The 24,835-nt window shown below is 41.2% G+C and overlaps 2 protein-coding genes, 1 long non-coding RNA gene and 1 pseudogene across 8 annotated transcripts in view; 1 reads left to right on the forward strand and 3 right to left on the reverse strand.

Moving 5' to 3' along the window:
- The window catches only part of FBXO38 (F-box protein 38), a 53,874-nt gene extending 47,500 nt beyond the window's left edge, over window positions 1-6,374 (reverse strand). For 2 of the 5 annotated variants that reach the window (XM_082724313.1, XM_082724311.1), the window contains exon 1: window positions 6,259-6,374. The gene's annotated coding sequence lies outside the window, so the exon portion shown is untranslated. The remainder of the gene's footprint in view (window positions 1-6,258) is intronic. The other 3 variants (XM_082724316.1, XM_082724318.1, XM_082724315.1) reach the window with 3 other exon arrangements.
- Window positions 6,375-6,429: 55 nt separating this feature from the next.
- Window positions 6,430-16,162, forward strand: LOC309861433. The gene is made up of 3 exons (XR_014309939.1): window positions 6,430-6,602; window positions 6,864-6,943; window positions 15,919-16,162. It is a non-coding gene; the product is annotated as an uncharacterized lncRNA (long non-coding RNA).
- On the reverse strand, window positions 10,451-11,347 carry LOC309861477 (small ribosomal subunit protein mS38 pseudogene; annotated as a pseudogene). The gene has a single exon. The product of its transcript is annotated as a small ribosomal subunit protein mS38 pseudogene (transcript).
- A 3,753-nt stretch (window positions 16,163-19,915) lies between the features above and the next one.
- Window positions 19,916-24,835, reverse strand: part of LOC309861430 (ovomucoid-like) — a 31,113-nt gene continuing 26,193 nt past the window's right edge. The window contains exon 5 of the mRNA XM_082724330.1: window positions 19,916-20,091. Coding sequence (XP_082580456.1) covers window positions 20,016-20,091 — 76 coding nt within the window. The 3' untranslated portion in view covers window positions 19,916-20,015. The remainder of the gene's footprint in view (window positions 20,092-24,835) is intronic.

A 24,835-nucleotide genomic window follows, 5' to 3' on the forward strand; every position in this document is an offset into this window, starting at 1 on the left:
GTATATACAAACTGAACTCTCCACAACCACCCCCCCAAAACACATTCACAGACAGACAGACAGACAGACACACCCCTATTTTCCCTACTCTAGTTTACCAGATGCCCAAAACAGAAACTGTGAAATCAGCCTCAATATTCTGGGATCTCTCACTTTTCAGGCTCTTGATCGGCTATTCTTACCAATCTTACCACAATACTGCTCTTGCATCCCCTTCCTCAGGCTTTCAGGTCTCTATCAACCCTCACCTGGATGACAATGGCTTCCTCAGTGATTTCCCTAGAGCCTAGAACAAAGCTTACTGCACAATAGGCCAACAATAAGTAATTTGCTGAATAAATAAATGCTTACCACACCATACTCCACACTGAAACCAGAATTATGTTTTTAAACCATTCCTCTGATTGCACATTAAGTGAAAAAAGCAAAATGTAGGTCATTCAAAAGCATTACCTCATTTGCATTAGAGAAAAAGGACAAATATGCTGGTGTCTGTATGGGACGTTTCTGGAAAGGTCCACAACAAAATATCAACAGTGGCTACCTCTGGGGAGAACAGAGGTTTAGTAAAGTAACAAAGATTACTTTTCCTATTTTTCTCCCTTATTTGAACATTTAGATTTGTTTTGCATATTATACCCCTTAAAAAACAAACAAAAAACAAATCAGCCCAAAAGGAATCCTAGTTTCCACAGGATAAAATCTTTCTAATTTCATTCATGGCACCTTCCCAATCTCATCTTTCAATCCTTAATTACTTGTTCTTCAGGACACTCACTCCTGACCCACCAGTAACCTTAGTTCCCCCAAATATTGATCTTTCATTCCTAATAAGCTATTAACTCCGACTAGAATGTCCTTTCCTTTCCTTTTTTGCCTAAAACAGCATTAATCTGTTTTCAAAATCTAGTTTAAATGTTAAGTCCTCTGTGAAAACTTCTCCCCTCTTTTGAGCTCCCTGTTGAGACTGAACATGTGCTTCTCCTATAGAAACTTGTATAGTATTTTTTTGGCCATTTTCAGCCAGGAAAAGGGAAGGAATCTCAGTCTCCTGCCTCTAGGTGAAAACAAGTCTTTGCTCATAATAAATCCTCAAATATCTGATGTATGAACATCCATCAGTCTTTCCATTATTCCAGGGGCATCCAGTAGCTTCGGGCTGCTAGGAACCATTACCCTCTGAGTATCCTCCACAATCTCAATAACAAGCTTGTAACCTAGCAAAATGCAACCAGATTTTAATCCAATCAGGAAACACAGAACAAACAGCTACCGGCACCTACAAATGCCTCAACAAGACTATTATTAACCAGTTTTGACCAATCCAACCACGGATGAATTCTCCAGCTTATTATATTTTTAGCACATGCTTCACTTTTAAGAATCTTGACAGCTCTCACCTTTCAGGAATAGGATGTTTCCGACTTTTCATCCTGTAAGTAAAAATCTTTCCTAGCCTTTCTCCCTTCTTTTTCTTCACCAAATCTATATCACTATTTATACCCTCATCTTCTTTTTTTTTTTTTAAGATTTTATTTATTTATTTGATAGAGAGAGATCACAAGTAGGCAGAGAGGCAGGCAGAGAGAGAGAGGAGGAAGCAGGCTCCCTGCTGAGCAGAGAGCCCGATATGGGACTCGATCCCAGGACCCTGAGATCATGACCTGAGCCGAAGGCAGCGGCTTAACCCACTGAGCTACCCATGCGCCCTACCCTCATCTTCTGATTCTGCCTTTTGCTGTTTCTTATTATTTTGCAAGCTGTGATTTTGTGGGAATCAGATTTAATGCCTCAGTGTACAACCGACACTTGAATTTTTAAACCAAATAGACTGCACCTTAAATATCATTGGTTTATAAATGTTCACTTGTTTAGGACTCATAAGTACTTACTCACAGATATGACTTTATAGAACATTATGCAGAGATAGGGTCCCTAGCGAGCCCACAAAAATCTATTTAACTTACAGTATGCATTAACACTAACTGTCGAAGGGCCTAAATTAGCAGCATCTTTTTAGGTGAAATTATACATAGATTTTCTGTATGATGCCTAGAATTGAAGACTTATTTATGTAGCTACCTACTCGGCAGCGAGTGGAGTAGTGACTCCCCAGCGGGAAGCCTCTGGGGGACACGTGGAGATGAAGGCCAGGGTAAAAGATAAGATCTCCATCCCACATGTAGGGGTTTAACAAGTCAGGACCCAGAGTCAGGGGAAAGCCATCAGTCCTCTCCAAGTAGGTGTCCTGGAAATATCCAGGAGTTAAAAAATCTTCCTTGTTAGAGAATTCATCTATTTGCCCTTACCACCATTCAAACTCCATAAAGGACAACAAAATTATTTCAGCTAAAGCTGGCTTCATCTTCATTGAGGTGGCTATGCTGAGAGTAACAAAGGCCTGGCAACTCTGTGTGAAAAGAAAATAGTGCGCAAAATGAGCTAAATCCATATGGTGATGCTGCCTCTCTTGTCTGTGCACTCTCTCTCTTAAATGCTTTTCTTTTAGTGGGATAAAGGACAAAAGCAAGTGAGAACAGAAAAATAGCTTTCTGTATCTTGGTTTCTTCCTACCCCTATAGCCCACATATCACCATTTGCCACTTGAGAAACTCAAAAAAGGAGGGAAGGTGCAAAGCAGCAGTAGCTTAGAAGGGAAAGGGCTAAGAAGGAAAAATCAACAGCAGGTGAAGATGAAACACTGAAGCAGATCTAGCAGAGGAGTCATAGAGGGTAAGAGAGAGGTGGGTACAAATACATGATGAATCTATTTTGCAGCACGAGGTGTCATTTCTAGGACCAGCCAAGTTCTGGAGACTCAGACTCCAAATCTCAAAGAAATGTCATTTTGACAGAAGTGTAGAATCCCACAATGTAAAAACTGAAGGGGCCCTCAGAGGCTACCCAGTCACACAGTTCTTAATTTTTTTGTGGGTCACAAACCCATCTGATGCTATGGTAAAAGCTGCACATCTTCTTCCCAAAAGGAAAATAAAATATATTCATGCACTATGAATTTCATACACAATTTCAGGGGCTTCACAGACACATCAAAGTTCATCCAGAGGTCCTTAAGACCAGCTCCCTCAATTTTCAGATGGACAAACAGAACCAGAGAGGATAAGTCACTTGCCCAAGGGCATGTATTAAGTGTCTTCAAACTTCTCAGCATACATTACACACCCTATCATCAAGTCAGGCTCTGCACCTCAGCTGTCCCTCTGCATTCCAGAGCTATTCCCCAGTACTCTGAGATGGGCTTCTGGATGCTCTGACAGAATTGCTGCTGGCCACACCCTGCTTCACAAATTAGGGTTTGTGGTCCATCTAATTTAGGGTCCCACACCACAGCTTTTAGCAGTCCTGGGTATCCTATAGTCTTTTGGTGGCTGTCTGTTTGGCAGACCTTAGCCACTGGAAGCACCTTTATTGTCCAGGTGGTGCAAGTACATTCTAAGTAGTAACCTGAGTTATCTGTGTGTATTCTTCAAGCCAGGGTGTCCTTCCACAATACAATTTCTCTTAGGTGTACTCTCTTCTCCTTCCAAATGGCCAGTCAAATCTCCTCTTTTCCCAAACAGAACTATACTATCCTCTATTAATTCAGTTCATTCTGTTTGCCCCCAAATTTATCCCCATCTATTTTAATCCCTAACCCTTAAGGCTATCTCCACTTCTTGCAAGGGAGGCCTAACATTTCCTTGCAATATCAAGTTCTTTTCCTTTTAATCCTCTATTTCCACTGTAAAGGTTTTAGTACCTACTATTCACAATTCTGACAATTGGTGATATCTACAAAAATCCTGTATGAGTTCACTCCTTCACTCCCTAAATGTCTCATCTAAAAATCTTCCTATACCTCTACCATCTTGTCAACATTCTCCACCATCCCTGACTTATTCTATTAATTAATCCTGTCCTCACACCACATCAGGCTTTCCCAAGCACGTTTGTCTCTTATTAACACTTTACAAAGAAGAGATAAACTAACTTACAACTAACCAGAAAACTTTGGGATCTCTTGTCCGATAGAATTTTCATAATTCTGAACCAATTTCTCATTCTGCATCCAATTAATAACAATTCTATGGAGAAACTCCTCCTTTTCTTGATAGCTGTTATCTGCTCATACATTATCTACCCTATCATTTACTGCCTACTAAGTGCCAGGTGTTGAAAAGTCTGTCTTCCCATGAAACTTAGAATGCAGGTAGATTCTAACACCCGTTTCTCATAACTCAGTCATTTCCATTACTATAATCTAAATTATCTTTCATTACCCTCACCAAAAATATCCCTCTCCCATTTAAAACTTCCCAATATCTTCAATCATCCATCTGGTCGAGGGCTTTCCTGCCCCTCAGGTTCTAATGCCTTTCTTTAGTTTCTATTGGCTTCAGCTTGCTCATATCAAAATAATCTTGCATGTCACTTAATCTGACCTAACATCATAGATCCTAACATCACAGAACTTCCATGTCTACTACCTAGGATAGCCTCTCTTGCCTAAAGAGGTGCCACACCACATCTACCAAACTGCTCAAATAAAAAAAAAAACATAGAATTCTAGTGCCAAAAGGATCTAGAAATCATCCAGTCCAACCCCTCACCTTCCAGATAAGGAAAAGTGAGACTCAAAGAGGTAAGCTGGTTTGTCCAAAGACACAAAGTCAGAAAGTACAAGGGCTGAAGCAAGGTCTTAAACTCCAGTGCAAGACCAACTTTATTTTACTACATTACTTCGCCTTACTGAAAAGTCATTTTTCCTTTTTTTCTTATTCTATGCCTTCGTATCTTTTTCACTGAAGTGTGTACCTGCAAGCACACATTCATTTAAACAAACACACGCAAGGGGTGCCTGGTTGGCTCAATTGATAGAGCATATGGCTCCTGACCTCCGGGTTCGAAGGCTGAACCCCATGCTAGGTGTAGATTATTTTAAAATAAAATCTTAAGAAATAAACACACACACACACACACACATGCGCGCGCGCGTGTGCACACAAGTCCATATTCATTACCCTAAGAGAACATAAGAAATCACAGCACTGTAAATTTTAAAAGGAGGAAAGAACCCTTAGGGTCACCTAAACCAGTAACTGTCAGAAATTTAAAATTACAAGCACAGATTTTTCAGTCTATAGGACTACACAATATGTAGCTTTCCACATCCCACCTCTTCTCTCTCCCAGAATATCCTGGTCTTATAAAGCCATTATTTTTTTCTTCAGTTGTGCTGAGCGTATGGGAAAGAGGATTAAGAATCAGGGTCCTAATCCAATGCGCTCATTTGCCAGCTGAGAAACCTCAAGTCCAGAGAGTGCAAAGGAATTTGCCCAAAGTAACAGCAAGTTAAAAGCAGCTTTAAGACAAAAAACAAGCTCTCCCATTCTTCCCCCCAGGAGTGTTTTCACACTGCTGGTCTAGATTTATAAAACGAAGTCGTCAGGACAGAGCTTCTCCCTGCACAAGAACCTTCCTAAGTACCCAGTTTGCCCTTGGCCAGTTTGGTGCCTGGAAAGAAACACGGTAGACGTCTCTTATCGGTCAACTCCTGGCTACCCAGGAGGCAGGGAAAACAAGCTTTTCAGGTCTGTCTCTAAGGCTCCTTTAAAAGGAGCTGAGAACCCGAACTTCAGAGATGGGCGATGCATCAGAGGCTACTAACACTTTCATTTTACAGATAAGCCAACTGCGCTACAGAGAGGGTAACGCACCTGGGCAAGGTCACACAGGGAGTCGGTGGCGAGGTAAAACTAGAACTTGAGGCTCCTGATACCAGAGCTGGCCGCCTCTCAAAAAAATGTACTCATTGCGTCTTGCTCAGAGACATCCCTCGGTACACTGACTACATGTCTTCCTTAACTTACTGGCTTTATCACTGACAACGTAAAAATCGTAGAATGCGTGACACTCGGGGTGGGAGGGTGTCCCATAAATTGCCCAGGCCAACCCCCTACCCCGCCCCCATTCTGAGGAAACCCGAGACCCAAAGAGGGTTCTGTATGTTAGACTCTTCGGCCAGCTCTGGACAAGGTAAGCAAACCCCGCAACCAGGGCCTACAAGGCCAAGACCCACAAACCCAATCCTTGCTCTCCCGGGAGCTCTAGGCCTGAAAGGAGTCCGAGACCGAGAACCCAGGCGGTCGGGAGTTCGGGAGCCCCGGAGATCCCACCCGGCTGCCTCCTCCCCGCCGCCCACACGCCCCGCTCTGCGGCCTGCTGCCGGTCCCCGGGCCCATTCCGCCGCCGCCTCACCTACGCCGGCCCTCCGTCTGTTATTGTAGTTAAGAGGGAGGGAGAAACGCGACCGACACTTCCCGCGGCCCCCACCGCCTCGGCGCTTCCGCTTCCGCCGCAGCTCGGGCATTTCCGGAGGGTTGCCTTCCGGGGCTGGGCTCGTTCCATGTGTCCATGTTGGGTGTGGGATTCTGTCGTCGTCTCATGGCAGCCATGTTTAGCGTGGCTGTGTGTGGGGAGATGGAGCCCGTCCATGTTTCCGTGACTGCATCGCTGCGCCGGAAGTGCCCGGCGTCTGAGGCTGGGGCGGCAGTCACTTTTCTGTGGTTTGCGTCTCACTTTACTGCTGTCGGGGGCGTTGGGTAAGCTTTTGGACCTTGCGTTTGGCGTTTGCAAAACCACTGCGTTCCAGTAGGGATTTTTCCAGAATTCGTTTAGCTAGAAATAGAAAATCGCCCTTCTCTATTTTGGGGACGTTGTTTCTGCACATAACTAATAGTATTTTATAGGTTCCAAAGGGCTCTCACGTGAGTGTCCCATCAAGAACTCCCTACCACTCTGACAGACGGTTAGGAATCAATCGGTTTTTTTTCATTGTTTAATGGATGAAATTTTTTCTTCAGAGATTGACTTAATGTAACACAGGTGGACTGAAACTCGGAATTTTACCCTCCACATCCCACGTTCTTGCCGCTGCATACATGTAAGTGAAATTGATAAAAGTGCATAAACTAAAATAGATACAAATAACCTTTAGGAAAGTTAGTGTGCATGAGACCCAGTTTGACAAGACACAGGGCCAACTAGACGACTCTGCTGTAAAAGACCTGAAGATGAACTTTGGGGGCGGGGGGGGGGTGCTGCCCTTCCGAGGCCCTTCTTGATGCCCAAACTGGTTTTTCCTCTTTCCCTACTATAGTTTAGCATCATAGGTTTCATCTAATCATGGCAGTCACAGTTCTAGCTATGTCATTCCAGGCAGGAGTCAAATCAGGTGTCTTGATTTAGGGCTCTGGGAAGAAAAAGCAACAAAACCTCATCATATTTATATACTGTTCATCTTAATCCCCATTTTCATGTCAGTCATTCCTGTAAGTGAAAATAAAGTCCTGTTCCCATGTTAGTTGCTTCCATCCATTTCTTTCATATTTGAACTTAAATAAATCAAACAGTAAAACAAACCTTGGCTTTTCCTGTGTTCTGGATTGTTTAGGAAAACAAATAGGGATTATATATGAAAATGTTTAGCACTGATCCTGGCATAGATACAAGGGATTGAATAAAGTCTACTTCAGTGCAAATGGGTTGAATCTTTGAAGTATTACCGAATGGGGTTAGCATTCCTCCTTCAGTAAAGAGTACTATGGTGGGACCAGAAATACTCACAAATAAGATATGTTTCCTACTTCAAATTTAGAAAGGGAAATGAAAGCTTATTTACAAATATTGTAATAAATGCTGAATAAAGATGTTTTCTGAGTGCTATCAGTGCCTGCTGTGTATAAATAGACTTAAAAACTCATTTTAACATTATTTGTCTAGGATTTTATTTATTCCTTTGTTGGGGGGTCCCAGAGGGAGAGGAACAAGTAGACTCCCTGCTTAGTGCACAGCCAGATGTGGGGCTCAATCTCAGGACCCTGAGATCATGACCTGAGCCAAAAGAGTTGGTCACTTAACCGACTGAGTCACCCAGGCACCAAAGTTTTAACATTTTAAGGTAGAAGATGTGCTTCCCTTTACTAAACTCCCAAGATTTTTATGTTCCTTGGTGATGTGGGTTTTTATTAGAGTCGGAAGCTAGTGTTCCCTGCTCTAATACAGTAGCATCACCAGGGAAGCTCTGCCCTCTACAGTGAAATCTGCCCTATGCTAAATGGCCCTGAACCACTGTTTTTTTTTTTTTTTTTAATTCTTACTCCCTGCTTTTTAATTAGTTTTTTTTTAAATGTTATTTTTTTATTCATGAGAGAGAGAGAGAGAAGCAGAAGGAGAAGCTGGCTCTCCGAGGAGCAGGGAGCCTGACACAGGACTCAAGCTTAACAGAGTGAACTACCTAGGCGCCCCTTAATTAAAATTTTTTTAAAGATTTTATTTATTTATTTATTTGACAGACAGAGATCACAAGCAGAGAAAGGGAGGGAAGCAGGCTCCCTGCCAAGCAGAGAGCCCGATGCAGGGCTCGATGTAGGGTCCGATCCCAGAACCCTGGGATCATGACCTGAGCCGAAGGCAGAGGCTTTAACCTACTGAGTCACCTAGGCGCCCCTTAATTAAATGTTTAAATATGTCTTACTTCTGGTACTCCCATAGGTTCTAGTACCAACCTCTCTTCTCCCTTAAAATTTCTTAGGCCCTTAGACAAGGGCTGACCATTTGTTAGAAGGTATTAACACTTAAGAGAACAAGGTCTGGTTGAGGATAGGGGACAGGTTTGTTCAGGTCTCCTTCTTATGGCTCTGGGGCCTGTGTAATGCACAACTGCAGGAGGTACCATGCACATTGGGGTCATCCACATTACCCTTGGAGTTGAGTAATGTGGCAGAACTCAGCTCTGAATTAAATACAGGAATTTTTGAGAAGTAAATCCTTTTAAAGCTATTTCAACTGAAAAACTATTCAGTGGTCAGCAGTGCAGGCGTTACAATTTTAGAAGTTTAGAAATATATGCTTCAAGTATGAGTTCCTCTGCTTACTGGCAGAGACCATGAGCAAGCATTTCCATTCTCAGCTTCAAGTTTTTCAAGTATAAATGGACATCATTATGGTACCTACATAGTAAACCACAGCAGATTTTAGTGGTTTAACACAATTTGTTATGATCTATCATGATTCTGTGGGTTGACTGGACTTGGCTGTGTGGTTCTAGCTTGGAGGTCTCTTACACATTTGCAGTCAGATGTCAGCTGAAACTGTAGTTTACTTCAGGCTCAAATGAATGCTATTATGTTATGTTATTGGCAATTCAGGCTGGAATCCCTCTTTGGAGTATCTTTCTCTGGTTTGGATTTCTCACAACAAAATGCTTGCTGAGGGAGCTCTCAGAGACTGTACATGCAGAGAGTGAGCTGTACCAAGCAATATAGGAGGACTTCTTATTATCTAGCCTTGGATCCCAGAAGTTACTTCTGCCACAGTCCATTGGTCAAGAAGACACAAAGCCAGCCTTGATTCAAGGGGAAAAAAAATAAGACTCCACCTCTTAATTGAAGGAGTAGCAAAGAATTTGTCACCATCTTTAATTTACCAACAACCTCATTTGTTTGTTTTTAATTTTTTTTGGACATATGTAGATTTTGTTAGCACAGGTGACAAAAAGCCTGGTAACCGAACCAGTACAAATAGTTTTGAGTTCGCACATGAATCATTCTTTACATGTTTTTTTAAATTGTGTAAAAATATACATAACATAAAATTTTCCATCTTAAATATTTTTAAGTGGATTTCAGTGGCAATAATTATATTTACATTGTCATGCAACAATGACTGCCATTTACCTCCAGAACCTTTTTTTTTTTTAAATCTCCCCAAATTGAAACTCTGTACGCACTAAACAACTTCCATCCCTGCCCAGGCCCCCAGCCCCCGGCAACTATTCCACTTTTTGTCTCTAGATAAGTGGAAACATATATTATTTGTCCTTTTGTGTGAGGCTACTTTCACCTAGCATAATGTCTTTAAGCTTCATCCCTGTGTGGCACGTGTCAGAATTTCCTTCCTTTTTAAGGTAGAATAATACTCCATGGTGTGTATATACAAAATTGTGTTTGTCCATTCATCCATCTATGGAAATCTGGGTTGTTTCTCCGTCTTGGCTATTGTGAACAATGTTTCAGTTACCTTGAGTTTGCAAATCTCTCTTCTAGATCCACTTTTCCATTCTTTCACATAAATATCCGAAAGTGGATTGCTGGATCATATGGTAATTTTATTTTTAATTTTTCCATATCAGCTGCACCATTTCACATTCTCACCAGCAGTGCACAAGAATTCCAGTTTCTCCACATCTTTGCTCTCTTCTGTTCTTTGTGGGGAAATATTTGTAACCCACTTAGAACAGTGACTAGCATGCATCAAAAACTCCACAAAGCTTAGCTGTTATTATGTCACTGTCCAAAGGCCTCTTTTCTTTCCTTCTTCTCAGCTATAGTTGAAGATGCAAGGGATGAACTCTTAGCATGTGTTATTTCTGAAGTTCATTTTCAAAGCATTTTATTTTATTTATTTTTTTTTTTTTAAGTTCCTGAACATTTATTAGTGGGTCATCAGCAGCAACAAGGTGGGACAGAGCAGCACCAGACTCATTTGCTCTTCAGGTAGATCTTGGGGGTCTGCCAGCCTGCAGGGGCCTCCTTCAGGCCCGCCTTCAGCCAGATGCGCCTCAGGTCTCTCTCGAACTTGATCTGCTTCCGTTTCAGGCGTCCTTCCCGCACCTTCCGCCGCAGGAACCGGGTCCTCTTGACCAGCTTGCGGTACTTGTGATGATTCATCTTCCGCCTGCGAATCTTCAGCACGTTCTTGCACTGCATCCCGGGGGCCTCGGAGACCTCCTCCATCCCCTGCTCGGCCCCTTCCCCCACTGGGCTGGGTGGACACTCATAGAGCAGGGATGGAGCCACCGGCCCTGGGGCCCTGGCCGCTAGTGTGGGCAGGAGGTAGTGCGCGGTCAGCCAGCTCTCCAGAGGACTGACAGACATCTTCCTGGGGACCAGCATCTCCTCAAGCTCCAGCCGGAGCCCCTTGCCGGGGACGGAGGCAACTCCACTTGGCGCTGGGGGCTGGGTGCTGTAGCAAGGCCTGCAGGCGCGCCCGCCTGGCACCCCCGACACAGGCCAGGGCCCACCGCAACCTGCCCGAGGAGCAGCCCTCAGCAGCCGAGAAGTCAGGCGCACCAGGAGCATGGTCCGTGGGTGGTGGCGGCCCCGGTGGTCCGCGTGGCGCTCCGCCGTCCAGTGCAGGCACTTCCGGCCCGTCCCCAAACCGGCCCCCGGTCCCGCGTGCGGCCGCCCGGCGCGACCCACTCCCGGCGCCCCCTGGCGCCCTCCCGGTGTCCGACAGCGTGTCGGCGCTGGGGCCGCCGGCCCGGGAAAGCAGCCGTTTCCGGCCGGAGGAGCGGCCCGCCCCGCCCACAGCCCTAGGCTCGGCCTCTCCCGCCTCAAAGCATTTTAAACTTTACCAAATTACATAAGGAAATCCTAAGAAAGGATATTATACATAGGTATATACATAGAGAATTGCAGTTTCAAAACCAAACACAAGGTGATTAACTAGGGAAAAAAAGAACACCAAAATAAACAGCAAGTTGAAAAAAAGAGAGAGAGAGATAATGAAGGAAAATAGGAAGGGAAAGAGAAACAGAGAGAAGAATCTACATGGGAGGCTTTTGTAAGCCTGAGCTCTGTAGTGAAGAATCAAGCAACAAGGCCTTTGCTTTTTATATTTATTTTTGGACCAAACTGCACCAGATCAAAGTTATGTCATAGGAAAATGAAAAGATTGAGGATGAAACTTAAGAAACTAACAAGATTTTTTTTTTTTTTTTTTTTACAATTACTTGTATTGTGTGTTCCCTGTCACTACATCTAGGCCAGATCTTTTAGCCTGATCTCTAGAGATATGAGAACAAAGAAGTTTCTCTTTAGAAAATCGTTTGAAATGTCAAGAACAATTTATGACTAGTTGACATTTATTAAGAAGATTTCATGGAAACCGGGAATATATTAGACACTAGGGCTGCAGAGATGACCAGGCAGGCTGGGAGACATATACAAAGAACATTTCAGGGGAATACCAGGATACCCTGCAACACAGCAGGCACCTAGTGAGACCAAGCTGTTAGCAGCTACACTTGAATAACTGTGAGCAGCCTCTTTAACTCACTTTTCGTTCCCCTATGGGATTCTGTGACACTGCTTCTTAATTGTGTTTCTTTCTCTTTAATCATCCTGGCTCTAGTCTCTCCCCTGCAAAGTCTCACTTTCATTGTGTTTGTTTGGTTTTGCATTCTTTTATTCACAGTGTCACTCTACCAGTCATTTCAATACGTCATCACATTTAATCCAATGATTTGTGACCCCATTTTATAAATAATGCAACTCAGGTTCAGAGAGGTTAAGTTTTTTGCTAAAGTTCGCACAGCTGGTAAATTGCAGAGAATCATTATGAAATCTGAGCGATACGACTTCAAAACCCATATTCCTTATTACTAAATGGTACACTCTTGTAATTTTTCCTCCAAATGAAAATCTGATTAATCTTCCTAAAGCATACTGTGGATCGCGTCAAAGGCTTCTTTGTGATTGAATTTATAACCTTCATGTATACATTTGTCGCTTGTTAATCAGATGTCCAAGGCCCAATACACATTGGTTGTGGCCTACCATTTCAGTTGTTTCCCTTCACAAACTGTATTCCAGCTGCACACAGGATTCACTGTTTCTCCCCTTGCCTACCCTGTGATTCTACCCCTCATATTAGCTGAATGAACAGGTTACCTCCCTCTAAGCAGAAGGTGAATCAATGTCATTCAGCTATTACAAGGAAAGAAATGGAAGGTGGGCCCCTAAGTGAACCCAGTAATGCAACAGAAACTGATGGTCCTTAAAATCCAAAGATAACAGGGAGATAATAGTCATAATTTTTAAAAGCTGATTGCATTTTGGGCCTCATATGGCTCATTCATTCATTCAATATATATTTCCCGAGTGCTTGCTCTGGGGCCAGACATTGGACTAGGTGCAAGGAAGTAATTATGATGGCAGACCTTCAGTTTGGTAAGGGAAGACAGATAAATAAACAGAGAGGTGAACTGGTTTCTCAAAATTGAACAGATGTGGGGGATGGGCACACAGTTAAGTTTTGTTGAAGGAAGGAATTCATGAATGGATAAATCTAATACACTCAATTTTTCCTTTTAAATGCTTCAATTGCTTCATAAATGAAACCTTCCCAAATAAATATTTGTAATTCCATTTAATTAAACATATAAATATGACAAATGACAACTTCTTGAAATGCCAATAATAGTTTTAATAAAATTATTATTCTTTCAGCTTAAAATTCTAAGTTTAAATCAATACTCAATTAAAAACTCTGAATTAGATAGGATTCATCCATTATATTCTTTAATACGCTATATTTTCTTAAAATATGACAAGTATTTTAAATGACATTTATAGATTATTTCTGAACACCTGATAGTAATACATATATAATTCAATCTTCATTTCTATATTTACATTTAATCTTTTGGGGATTATAAGACACTTAATAATGTAAAAAAAATTCTCTTTCCTGTATCTGGGGATTTTAGTTGCATATTAATTGGAGGAGTGTTGGACTGGGTTCTAGTGTTCCCTTCTTCCCACCCCCACTCCTTTTCCTTTTGGCTCATGAGCTTAAGGACATTTGACTGGGGATATAGCAGCCATTATCTCCTCATGTAGACAGAGTCTGTATGGATGAGGGTGAAACCAGCACTTAAAAGACTAGCAGAGGGCAGAGATGGACTCCTGGTATCATTTAAGTCTGTGGCTGAGCTTTAGTTAAGACCCACTCTGAATCCTCGTAATTGCATGAACCTCCACGTTTATTATTTAGCCTAAACTAAGTTGCAGTTGGATTTTCATCACTCTTTTTTTTTCTAAGATTTATTTAAGAGAGAGGAGAGAGGACAGAGGGAGAGGGAGAGAGAAAATCTCAAGCAGACTCCATACTGAATGTGGTGCCCAATGTGGTGGGGGGGGGGGGCTCAATCTTACAAACCCGAGATCATGACCTGAACCAAAACCAAGAGTTGGATGGATGCTTAACCAACTGAGCTACCCAGGTGCCCTAGATTTTCATCACTCTTAACCAAAAGAATCCTGATATATCTCCTATGATTGCTAGCCATTATCCTCCCTTATTTTCTCAAACCTTCACAAAACGTTTGTTTCCCTAAATAGCCTTGAAAGTGCTTGAGGAATGAAGGAAGATGGGGAAGGTCTCACTTACACCAGAGTGGTAGGGAGTGAGGCGTCAATATCAGGTGAAATGGAAGATGATAGGGAACTCTGCAAATTTAGAGATACAGAGCAAGTAGTAAGAACAGAAATTCCCTGGGGTCCTCTTACCAGACTTCCCATCATTTGTGAAATGGGAAGTCAATTTTGTATGAGTATGAAAGCATGTTTTCCAGAAGGCTTAGATCCAGAAGGTGACATTTCCTTGCTTTCTACCAAGATTAAATAGAGTGTTATCATGATACAAAAGGGCTAAATAGTTAATTGTAGTAAACGCAAAAAAAAAAAAAAAAAAAAAAAGCAAAAAGCAAGCAAGGAATTCTTAGGAGGGAAGAAAGCATCCAGAGAGGATAGTGTCAACGTATCTGTTGTTTTTGCTTGACTTTCATTCATTTATCCTGGCAATAGTGCCTCAATATTCCTTTCAGGAATCGTTCTTTATCCTCTTCTAGTCCATATACAAGGGCTCCACCACCCCTGGCTCCTGCAGTGTCTTATAATTCAGTCCCTTCCAATGAGAGTTACGCATGCCTGTAGTCATAGCTTCCAGACTGAGTCAGGAATTTTGTTCCAACTAGTCTAATAAGCTTCAAATCTTTTTTTTTTTTTTTGAAGCTTTGATCTTATATTTTTAAAGATTTTTTTATTAACATGTATTATTTGTTTCAGGGGTACAGGTCTGTGATTCATCAGTCTTACCAATTTCATAGTACTCACCATAGCACATACCCTCCCCAATGTTCATCCCCCAGCCATTCCCCCCACTCCCTTCCCCTCTAGCAACCCTGTTTGTTTCCTGAGATTAAGAATCTCTTATGGTTTGTTTCCCTCTCTGGTTTCTTTTTTCATTCCCCCCACTTCCCCAATAATCCTCTGTCTTACTTCTGAAATTCCTCATATCACTGAGATCATATGATACTTGTATTTCTCTGATTGTTGTATTTCACTTAGCATAACACCCTCTAGTTCTATCCATGTCCTTGCAAATGGCACAATTTTGGCTTTTTTGTTGGCTGCATAATATTCATACACACACACACACACACACACACACCCCACATCTTCTTTATCCATTCATCTGTTGATGGACATCTAGGTTCTTTCCATAGTTCGCCTATAGTGGACATTGCTGCTATAAACATTGGGGTGCACATGCCCCTTCATATCACTACATTTGTATCTTTAGAGTAAATACCCAGCAGTGCAATTGCTGGGTTGTAAGGTAGCTCTGTTTTCAACTTTTTGAGGAACCTCCATACTGTTTTCCAGAATGGCTGCACCAGCTTGCATTCCCACCAACAGTGCAAGAGGGTTCCCCTTTCTCTGCATCCTTACCAACACCTATCATTTTCTGACTGGTTAATTTTAGGCTTTCTGACTGGTGCCAGGTGGTATCTCACTGTGGTTTCAATTTCCCTGATGCCGAGTGATGCTGAGCACTTTTTCATGTGTCTGTTGTCCTTTTGGATGTTTTCTTCAGATAAATGTCTGTTCATGTCTTCTGCCCATTTCTTGATTGGATTATTTGTTCTTCGGGTGTTGAGTTTGGTAAGTTCTTTATAGATTTTGGATACTAGCCTTTTCTCTAATAGGTCATTTCAAATATCTACTCCCATTCTATTGGTTGTCTTTTGGTTTTGTTGACTGTTTCCTTTGCTTTTTGTTTTTTTGGCAGACACGTCTTTCATTCAGGAAATGCATCTTTCCTCCTGGTTCACACCTGGCAGACAGAGGAGTGTGGCTTCCTGCCTCCCTCAGAGCGTCCCCTGTGCGAGGTTACCCCTGCAGGCTGGTGCTTCCCTGCAGCGGATCCTGGGGCCAACTTTCCGCAGCCACACAGCTCTACCTACTCGAATCCTGTTTTAGAAATCGGCTCTTCCACGCTAAGACAATAAAAATAAAATAATTTGCTCTGTAAACTATAGTAGAAAGTTTCAAGTGTCTTAAAAATGATCTTCCATACAACGGAAAAAGGCTTTTGTGTGTTTTATCTTGATGAAGTCCCAATAGTTCATTTTTGCCCTTGCTTCCCTTGCCTTTGGCAATGTTTCTAGGAAGAAGTTGTTGCAGCTGAGGTCAAAGGGGTTGCTGCCTGTATACTCCTCAAGGATTTTGATGGATTCCTGCCTTACCTTGAGGTCTTCCATCCATTTTGAGTCTATTTTTGTGTGTGGTGTAAGGAAATGGTCCAGTTTCATTCTTCTGCATGTGGCTGTCCAATTTTCCCAACACCAGTTGTTGAAGAGACTGTCTTTTTTTCATTGGACATTCTTTCCTGCTTTGTCGAAGATTAGTAGTTAACCATAGAGTTGAGGGTCCATTTCTGGGCTCTCTATTCTGTGTCTGTTTTTGTGCTTGTACCATACTGTCTTTTTTTATTTTTTTAAAGATTTTATTTATGTATTTGACAGACAGAGATCACAAGTAGGCAGAGAGGCAAGCGAGAGAGAGAGGAGAAAGCAGGCTCCCCGCCGAGCAGAGAGCCCAATGTGGGGCTTGATCCCAGGACCCTGAGATATGACCTGAGCGAAGGCAGAGGCTCAACCCACTGAGCCACCCAGGTGCCCCAATACCATACTGTCTTGATGACTGTAACTTTGTAATAGAGCTTGAAGTATGGAAAGGCTCAAACTTATTATTAGAAATTTCAGGAAAGGAAATCTGTCTTCTACTGAAGCTGTTAAGTCTAGAACCACCTAGATCTGCCACAATCTGCAGAACCACCTAGATCTGCCTAGATCTGGGGTGGGGTGGTTGATGTCTGTCTGAAAATGAAGACTTCAAAGAAAGCATAGATCCCAAAAACGGAGAGAAAAATTTCTGGCAACTTTTTCTGAAACTCTCATCTAGCCATGCCTGAGTCAGAGCTTCCTCTTGATTTTCCAGATGTGCGCGCGCGCGCACACACACACGCACGCACGCACAGTTTGTTTGTTTGTTTGTTTTTCAATTTCAGTCACTTTGAATTGGATTTTCTTTTTGCTGTTACTCTGACGAAGTCGGTTATGTTACATGTGGTTTCCCCACTAGAGGGTGTAGCTCCCTCACTGTGCTAGGAGGAAGACCTTTTTTTTTTTCCTTTTCTTTTTTTTCTCCCCCAGAGAGGGAATACTAGCATGCTGGCATTTCTGTCAGAGACACTTGTTGGGAATGGTGCAGGATCCCAGCCACAGAGCTTACCTCCCTCATGGGGCCCTTGGCTTAGGACTAGGAGAGCAGTCAGATAATCACATGGCTACAGGCATAGGAAATGGGATAAGACTAAGGTACCAGATGAAGACTTCATCTCGAGAACCATGAAGCTTCCTTGGTCTTAAAAAGGAGACTGGTTTTTGTCTTCCATGGCAAATCTGATCGGCAAGGCATGCCTAGATTGTTATGTTGAGAAAGATTTTGAGGCCACACAGAGCTCAGTGGAATGTACAATCATTGATTACTGATACCCGGTGTGGGCACAGGAAGAGGCAGGGTGGGAGATGATACTTTTCATCTGTGAGTGAGATGTTTCTCAATAGAAGCACCATTGGCATTTTGGAAGGGTTGTTTCTTCACAGTGTAGGACTCTTCAGTGCATTATAAAGCCTTAGTCCATGGAATGCCAGTAGGACCACTCCAGTCTTTGTGACAAGCAGAAGTCACAGACACATATTTTAATGGCTCTTATGAGAATAGTACTACTCAACATAAAGCTCATTAGGTTTGACCAAGAGGGGATGGACTTGGATTTACCTGAGAAATGAGCTAGAGCTTCTTAAATTCTTTAAGCAAAGGGGGAATAAATGAGTTTCTTTTGTTTTGTTTTTTAGATTCTGAGATCAGATGTGTCGGAGGCAGGCTCCTGGCCAGGGCGGCCTCCGCCATTAAAAGATGGCGCCTGGCTAGTTGCCAGGTGAGGATTGCCTCATGAGACTAAGCAGAACACCCTAAGAGGAAGTAAACAGCATTGGTTGCTAGCGAAGTTGTTCGTTTAGGTGCACAGCCTGATTCGCTCCCTCCTGTACCCTGCTCGCTGATTGGTCATGTAAGTGTATATAAGTGTGTAGACTTGCGGAAATAAAGAGAGAAAGAGAGAGAGAGAGAAGATGCATCCGAACCAGGGCGTCTTGTCATCCTTGCGGGGCGAGGGCGATAAGATGGACTTGGATTTACCTGAGAAATGAACTAGAGCTTCTTAAATTCTTTAAGGCTAGTGGAGAATAAATGGGTTCCTTTGTTTTGTTTTGTTTTGTTTTGTTTTGTTTTGTTTTGTTTTAAATCCTGAGATCAGACTGAGCTTGCCATCATTAGGGGATGGTGATTGAGAATGGGGATGGAAATGAAGGGTTTCCTTCATTCATGAAGGGTTTCATTCCATTCCTTATGGAGACAGGGAGTCAAGTAGAGCATGACAAGAGGTCATTCATTCACATGTCATTCTGGGTGGAGGGAAGCGGAGGGAGAGTTTGAGCTATGGGGAAAGAAGTATTCTTGAGAGGTCAGTGTTACTTGGGGTATCCTAATCCCACCTGAAGGTTCCAGAGAAACCTAAATGTGTCTCTTTTGGTCAGTGTTATCTTTATATGACTGTTCTCAGAGAGCTGCCCTCCACTCTGTACTTCTGAATCCACTGAATAATATCCCTCACCTTTAATTATTTTTGGAATAAGATATATGAGTCAATGAATGAAAAAATAAATGAATAAAATATTCCTTATCCCTTAAAAGTTCAAATACCACCTATTTTCATATTCTTCCTGCCCCTCTCAATGCCTTGAAAGAGAAGTGAAAAAAGAGGGTTTTGAGCAACAGGCATGATATTGTTGCCACTTTCAAGTTTTGCATTTGTCAATGCCCTTCAGCCGAAGAACACCAGGAACATTTGAGTTGAACAAGTTGCATTGATAATTTGTTGTGGAGAGGGAGAATGCACATGGGAAGTCACAGGGTAGCTCAGTAAAAGGGTATTAGGAAACATTTACTGTAGGATTTGGGATTGTTAAACTAATTGGGGGAAAATTTAAGGAAGACTGGCTTTGCTGTAGATTGCATGCCCTCAAGAGTGGAGCATTTCTGAGCTTTGAGATCTCAGAAAGTCTTATTTAGAAAGAAGGAAGAATAGCCAAAGGCTAAAGCTGTAATTGGTGGAGAAGCAGCAGTCACTTACATTAGTCTAGTTAGGGGATGTTTGGCATTTTGTAGATTGCATAATGTTCAAGTTTAGCCTTTGTTCAGGTGTGATCATGGAGTAGTACTGACTTTGTCTTGAGTCATCGCAGCTTTGCTGGGTGTTAATGTTCCATGAAATTGTTTAAGTTAAACAGGACATCAAGGCCTAGCTACTAGAGGAGGCTAACCTGCAACAATGCCAAGATTGGCTCCTAGAAGTCATGCGGTTTTTTTCTTCCCCACATATTTTTAAATAGCATTCATTTTCTTGTTTGCTCACTGGATTGTAAACTGCACAAGGACATAGACCTGTTTTGATTACCATTGAGGTCCCAGAATTTAACCAAATTGCAATCTTATGAGTACTTAAAGAATATTGACCGAATAAATTGTCCAATTAGCCTATCAGACTATGAGTTGCTCAAAGTCAGGGTTCACTTTCTATTCAGCTGTCTATTTCTAGAAACACAATTCTGGCGCATCTAATTAAAAATACCAAGTTAAAAAGGGGCTTTCCATTAGGATAAGATTTATTAATTTTTTGAAAATAAAGTAATACCATGAATTCCACTTTTTGAAGGAAAGACGATGCTTAATTCAGATGGGTTCACTCCTGACAAAGGAAAATCATGTCACATCCCAGACTTTTTCGGTCTTTTTGCATTTTCCATTGTACTGAATACGAAGAGTGAGTTTCAAAGCTCTAAGAGAAATTGATATAAATATTTAGAGACCATTTATATGCAACATAAGCCTTCTAACCTAGCTGTACTCCAGTGAGGATTTTAAGGGAAGGGAGGCCTTGATTTATAAACCCCTGACTTACAGAAAATCCATAGCTTACACAGATAGGCTCTCCCCTCACCCTTCCTTCACCCTGGGGAATCCTCCACTTTGCAATCATGGTGAAAAATTATTAGAGCTTTTAGCAAATGTGTGAACTTGTATGTTAAGAAGTACAGGGAGGGACAAACAGTGGTTCACTGAGGTACTCTCAGGAAGTTTTTTCACTTTTCTGAACCAGAATTGCCTTACTTGTAAAATGGCCATTACTGTGGGTACCTACTGAGAAAGCTCTTTGAGGCTCACTCTTTGAGAGTACTCTATGAACTTCAGGCAGGAAGGGTTTTTATTGTTTGGGGCAAAGGACATAGAGGTCAAGAGCAAGATAAAGACAGCAATGTGGAAAACATAAATGAAGATATTTGCCCTTTTTGGCCAAATATAATAACATCAAGCCAATGACTACATTTTGTTCTAATTTATAGTTAATGGGCTTTTGCTATTGCATTTTTCATGAAAAAGTGGTCCATTTTTTTCATGGATTTATTTATTTTAGAGAAGGAGGATGGGCAGAGGGAGAGGAGGAGAAAATCTCCAGCAGACTGCCCGTTGAGTGCAGAGCTGCAGGTAGGGCTCCATCTCACGACTCACATCTGAGTGACCTGAGTGGAAATCAAGAGTCAGATGCTTTACCAATGGAGTCATCCAGCAGCCCCCCCACAAAAACGGTCCACTTTAAAAAAAATAATAAACTAGCCACATAGGAGCTACTGGGCAATGATAAAAATGTTCGTCTTCTATAAATACTTCCTATGTGACATTGGGCAACAATTAACTTTGGAATCCATTCTTTTTATATGTAAAAAAGGGAATAATTATATTCCTGCCTACAGGGCAGTATGTGTGGGTCTCACAGGTGCCTTGTTTGGGAAAGTGCTTTCTAAGCTGCAGCAGTCTTTATGATCATGCATTATTTATGATCGTAGTATATTTTTTCCCCTTTTCCTGCACCTAGCACAGTGTCGTGAACTTACAAGGTACTTATTAAATATTCATGAGACAAATTGATAAATATGAGAAATTATTCTGAAAAATCCTAAAGCTCTAGCCAAATATAAGATCCTAGTCATAAGATATTGCAAAGTTTAACTTAAAGGCTCTGGATGTCAGATTTCTAGACTCGTCTCTTGGTTTTTACCCTTGTGAGCTATGAGATCTTGGATATGTCCCTATATTACTCTAAGCCTCAGTTTCATTATCTATAAAATGGGAGTGAATACCAAAACCTCCTTCACAGGATAATTTTGAATATTGAATGAAATAATTACTATGTAGTAGCATATACAGTGCCTGGCTTGAAATAAGCACAGAAGTTACATCCATTTATTTGTAAGTTTTCAAAATCCCCATCCTGTATTCTCTTTAATGTGTTTTATAGTTCCATGTATATAAAATGAATATATTTTTCAAAAGTCTGATCATACCATATATATCATTTTATATTCTCATATTTTCCCTTGTTTAAACTTAACATCGTCTTGTGCTTATTTTTAGAAAACTAAATATGTAATGTCTAGTAAAATTTCTTTTTATTAAATATGGCTTAAAAAGGATGAGCCTTGAAGCAAAATGTTCAGCCAGAGCCTTTGGTTTGCCCAAGCAGATCAATCTTCCAACTGCCCCAGGCTGCATAAGTAACGTACTGGCAGAACCTGAGCCATAAACAGAAGGATGGAGGGAGACACATGCAGAGAGTGTAAAGTCGTGCTTGGTCCCCTCATCTTATCATGAATGCGTCCTGGCCCCAGATTTGGAATGCCTCAAAAATCTGAGAAGAAAGAAACTGCAAGTTAAAGGAGATAAATGTGACAGCTGGGGACTCAGAAAATTCTTATGTGTGAATTGTCTGAAATGGCCAAGCATGAAAAGCGCAATGGATTTCTCAACTGGACCAGGACAAAGAGAAGATTGGCAGTAGGGCATAAGTGTACTAAACATCAGGGAGATGAACGTGGACAAGGATATTTAAGTGTCAGTGCCATGATAGGAAAAGGGAGTCAGATTTTATCTAAGAAAATTGTATTTCCCTCCACTGCTACTACTGTCTTTGAACTCATCCAAGAACAATTTAGAAAATGAAAACCTTAGAAAATACTAAATTTCTAGCAAAGTCAGAGGGCATTGGAGCACTGATATTTGTAGAATTACCATAAACAGTGACACAGTTGTTTTCTGTGACTGTTTCCCAAGAAGTATTGACTGCAGTTGTACTACAAATTATTGAAACCCATCATCTACTATTAGAATATTTAACTTTTTCCTAGTATGTTACTCTTAAAACTACTATGCTGAACAGATCTATGCATTATTCTTTGACAACACCTTTAAAATTTTCTAAGGATAGCACCCAGAATAAGCCAGAACAATTTAAAAAAGAACAAAGTTGAAGAATCTACCCTTCCTAATTTCCAACCTTATGGCAAACTTCAGTAATCAAGACAGTGTGATATTGGCATAAGGATGGATATACAGACCAGTGGCATAGAATTTGAGGCTGCAGAAATAAACCCTTGTATTTATGGACAATTGATTTTCAACAAGGACATTAAGATAATTCAGTGGGTGGAAAGAATAGTCTTCAGTGAATGGTACTGTGACAATTGGATATCCATATACAAAACAATGAAGTTGGATGTCCTGTCCCATACCATATACAAAAATTAACTCAAAATGGATCAAAGACCTAAGTATAAGAACTAATAATGATAAACCCCTTAGAAGAAAACAAAGGAGTAAATCTCTGTGACCTTTGGTTAAGCACCGGTTTCTTAGATTTGACAGCTAAAGCATAAGCACCAATAGATAAATTAAACATCACCAAAATTAAAATCTTTTGTACTTCATAGGACATCATTAATAAAGAAAAAAGACAAACCACAGAATGGGAGAAAATACTGCAAATAAATATAAAGAACTTGTATCCAGAATATATAAAGAACTCCTGTAACTCAACAGTAAAAAGGCAAATAATATTATTAAAAGGTGAGCGAAGGATTTGAATAGATAGTTATTCAAAGAAAATAAGACAAATGGCTAATGAGCCCATGAGAAGATATTAAACATCATTTGTCATTAGAGAAAGGCAACTCATAGTCACAAGATACCAATTCATACCCATTAGGATGGTTGTCCTACAAAAGATGAACAGTATCACCCAGTAAGTGTTGATGAGGATGTAGAGAAAGTGAAACCTTCATATATTGTTTATGGGATTGTAAAAGGTTGCAGCTGCTTTGAAAAACAGTTTGACAATCCCTCAAATAGTAAACATAGAGTTATTTTTTAACTTGGAAATTCCACTCCTAGGTATTTACCCAAGAGAAATGAAAAGGTTCACCCAAATTGTACATGAATGTTCATAGCAGCATAACTCGTGATAGCCAAAAAGTGCAAACAACCCAATGCTCATTAATGGACAAATGGATAAAAGCAATGTGGTATAGCCATGCAATGGACTATTACTCCACCATAAAAAGGCATGAACAGATACGTTCTACAACATGGATGTACTTTGATAACCTTATGCTGAATGAAAGAAGTCAGAAACAAAAAGTCACATATTGTATGATTCCATTCATACTAATTGTTTAGAATAAGCAAATCCACACATACAGAAAGTAGATTAGTGGTTTGCCAGGTCCTGGTGGGATGGTAGAAAGGATACATACATGTTTCTTTTTGATGAAATTTATTCTGAAATTAGATAGTGTTGATGGTCACTCTACACTCTAAATACACTAGCGACCAGTGAATTGTATATGCTAAAAGAGTAAATTGATTATTCACTCTGCTTTTAAAATAACACCCTAAGGATAAATTCTTAGCAACGAGAAGTTCTTTTTCATTTCCCTGAAATGGGATCCTAGGGAAGAGCTAAAAATAAATTTGGAGAAGGGATAGTCTGTACAGTTTCTTTCCTAATAGAAACCTCAGTGTGTGTCATGAGATTATTCATGACCACTACATATGAGATGAGGTCTTGAGATTGTCTGGAAGATACCATTGCACTGGCTGAGGATGACTATGGTATAGATCATACGTCTGAGTGAAGGAAAGAATTGGTAAATATGGAAGGAGAACTAGGGCCTAGATAGGAAGGCCCATTGATGGGAAGGTGACCAGTTATTTTGGTTTGTCTGAGATTGTTCTGTTTTAGCACTCAAAGTCTCACATTCCAGAAAAACCTTCATCCTCAGGCACACCTAGATGGTTCGTTGTCTAGTTGGAAGTAAGACAAGGACACTAATGGCTGGTAGTTACTGAGGGCCTACCATGACACAGGCGTTATGCTAAGGGCCCCTTCTGCAGTATCTTTTTCAGTTCTCACAGTCAGCTTCTCAGGTAATTACTGAGGTTAAGTTATCTGTTCTAGGTCATATGGTTTAAATAGAAGACCTCAAATTTCAATCCTAGTCTATAGAGTCAGAGCCTTTAGTCTTACCCACCAACTCAGCTGAGAGATTAAGCCAATGCAGTACTTCTAAAACTAAAAAAAATGAATTACTTATAAAGGGTGCTTTAAATTTAAAAATGCTTTTTATGCCCAGGGTCCCCTTCACCCCCCTTAAGAACCCATTTGCTCATTTGTTCATTCATTCAACAAG

This window comes from Mustela nivalis (assembly GCF_964662115.1).
Source record: "Mustela nivalis genome assembly, chromosome: 3".
In the NCBI taxonomy this organism is placed as follows: Eukaryota; Metazoa; Chordata; class Mammalia; order Carnivora; family Mustelidae; genus Mustela; species Mustela nivalis.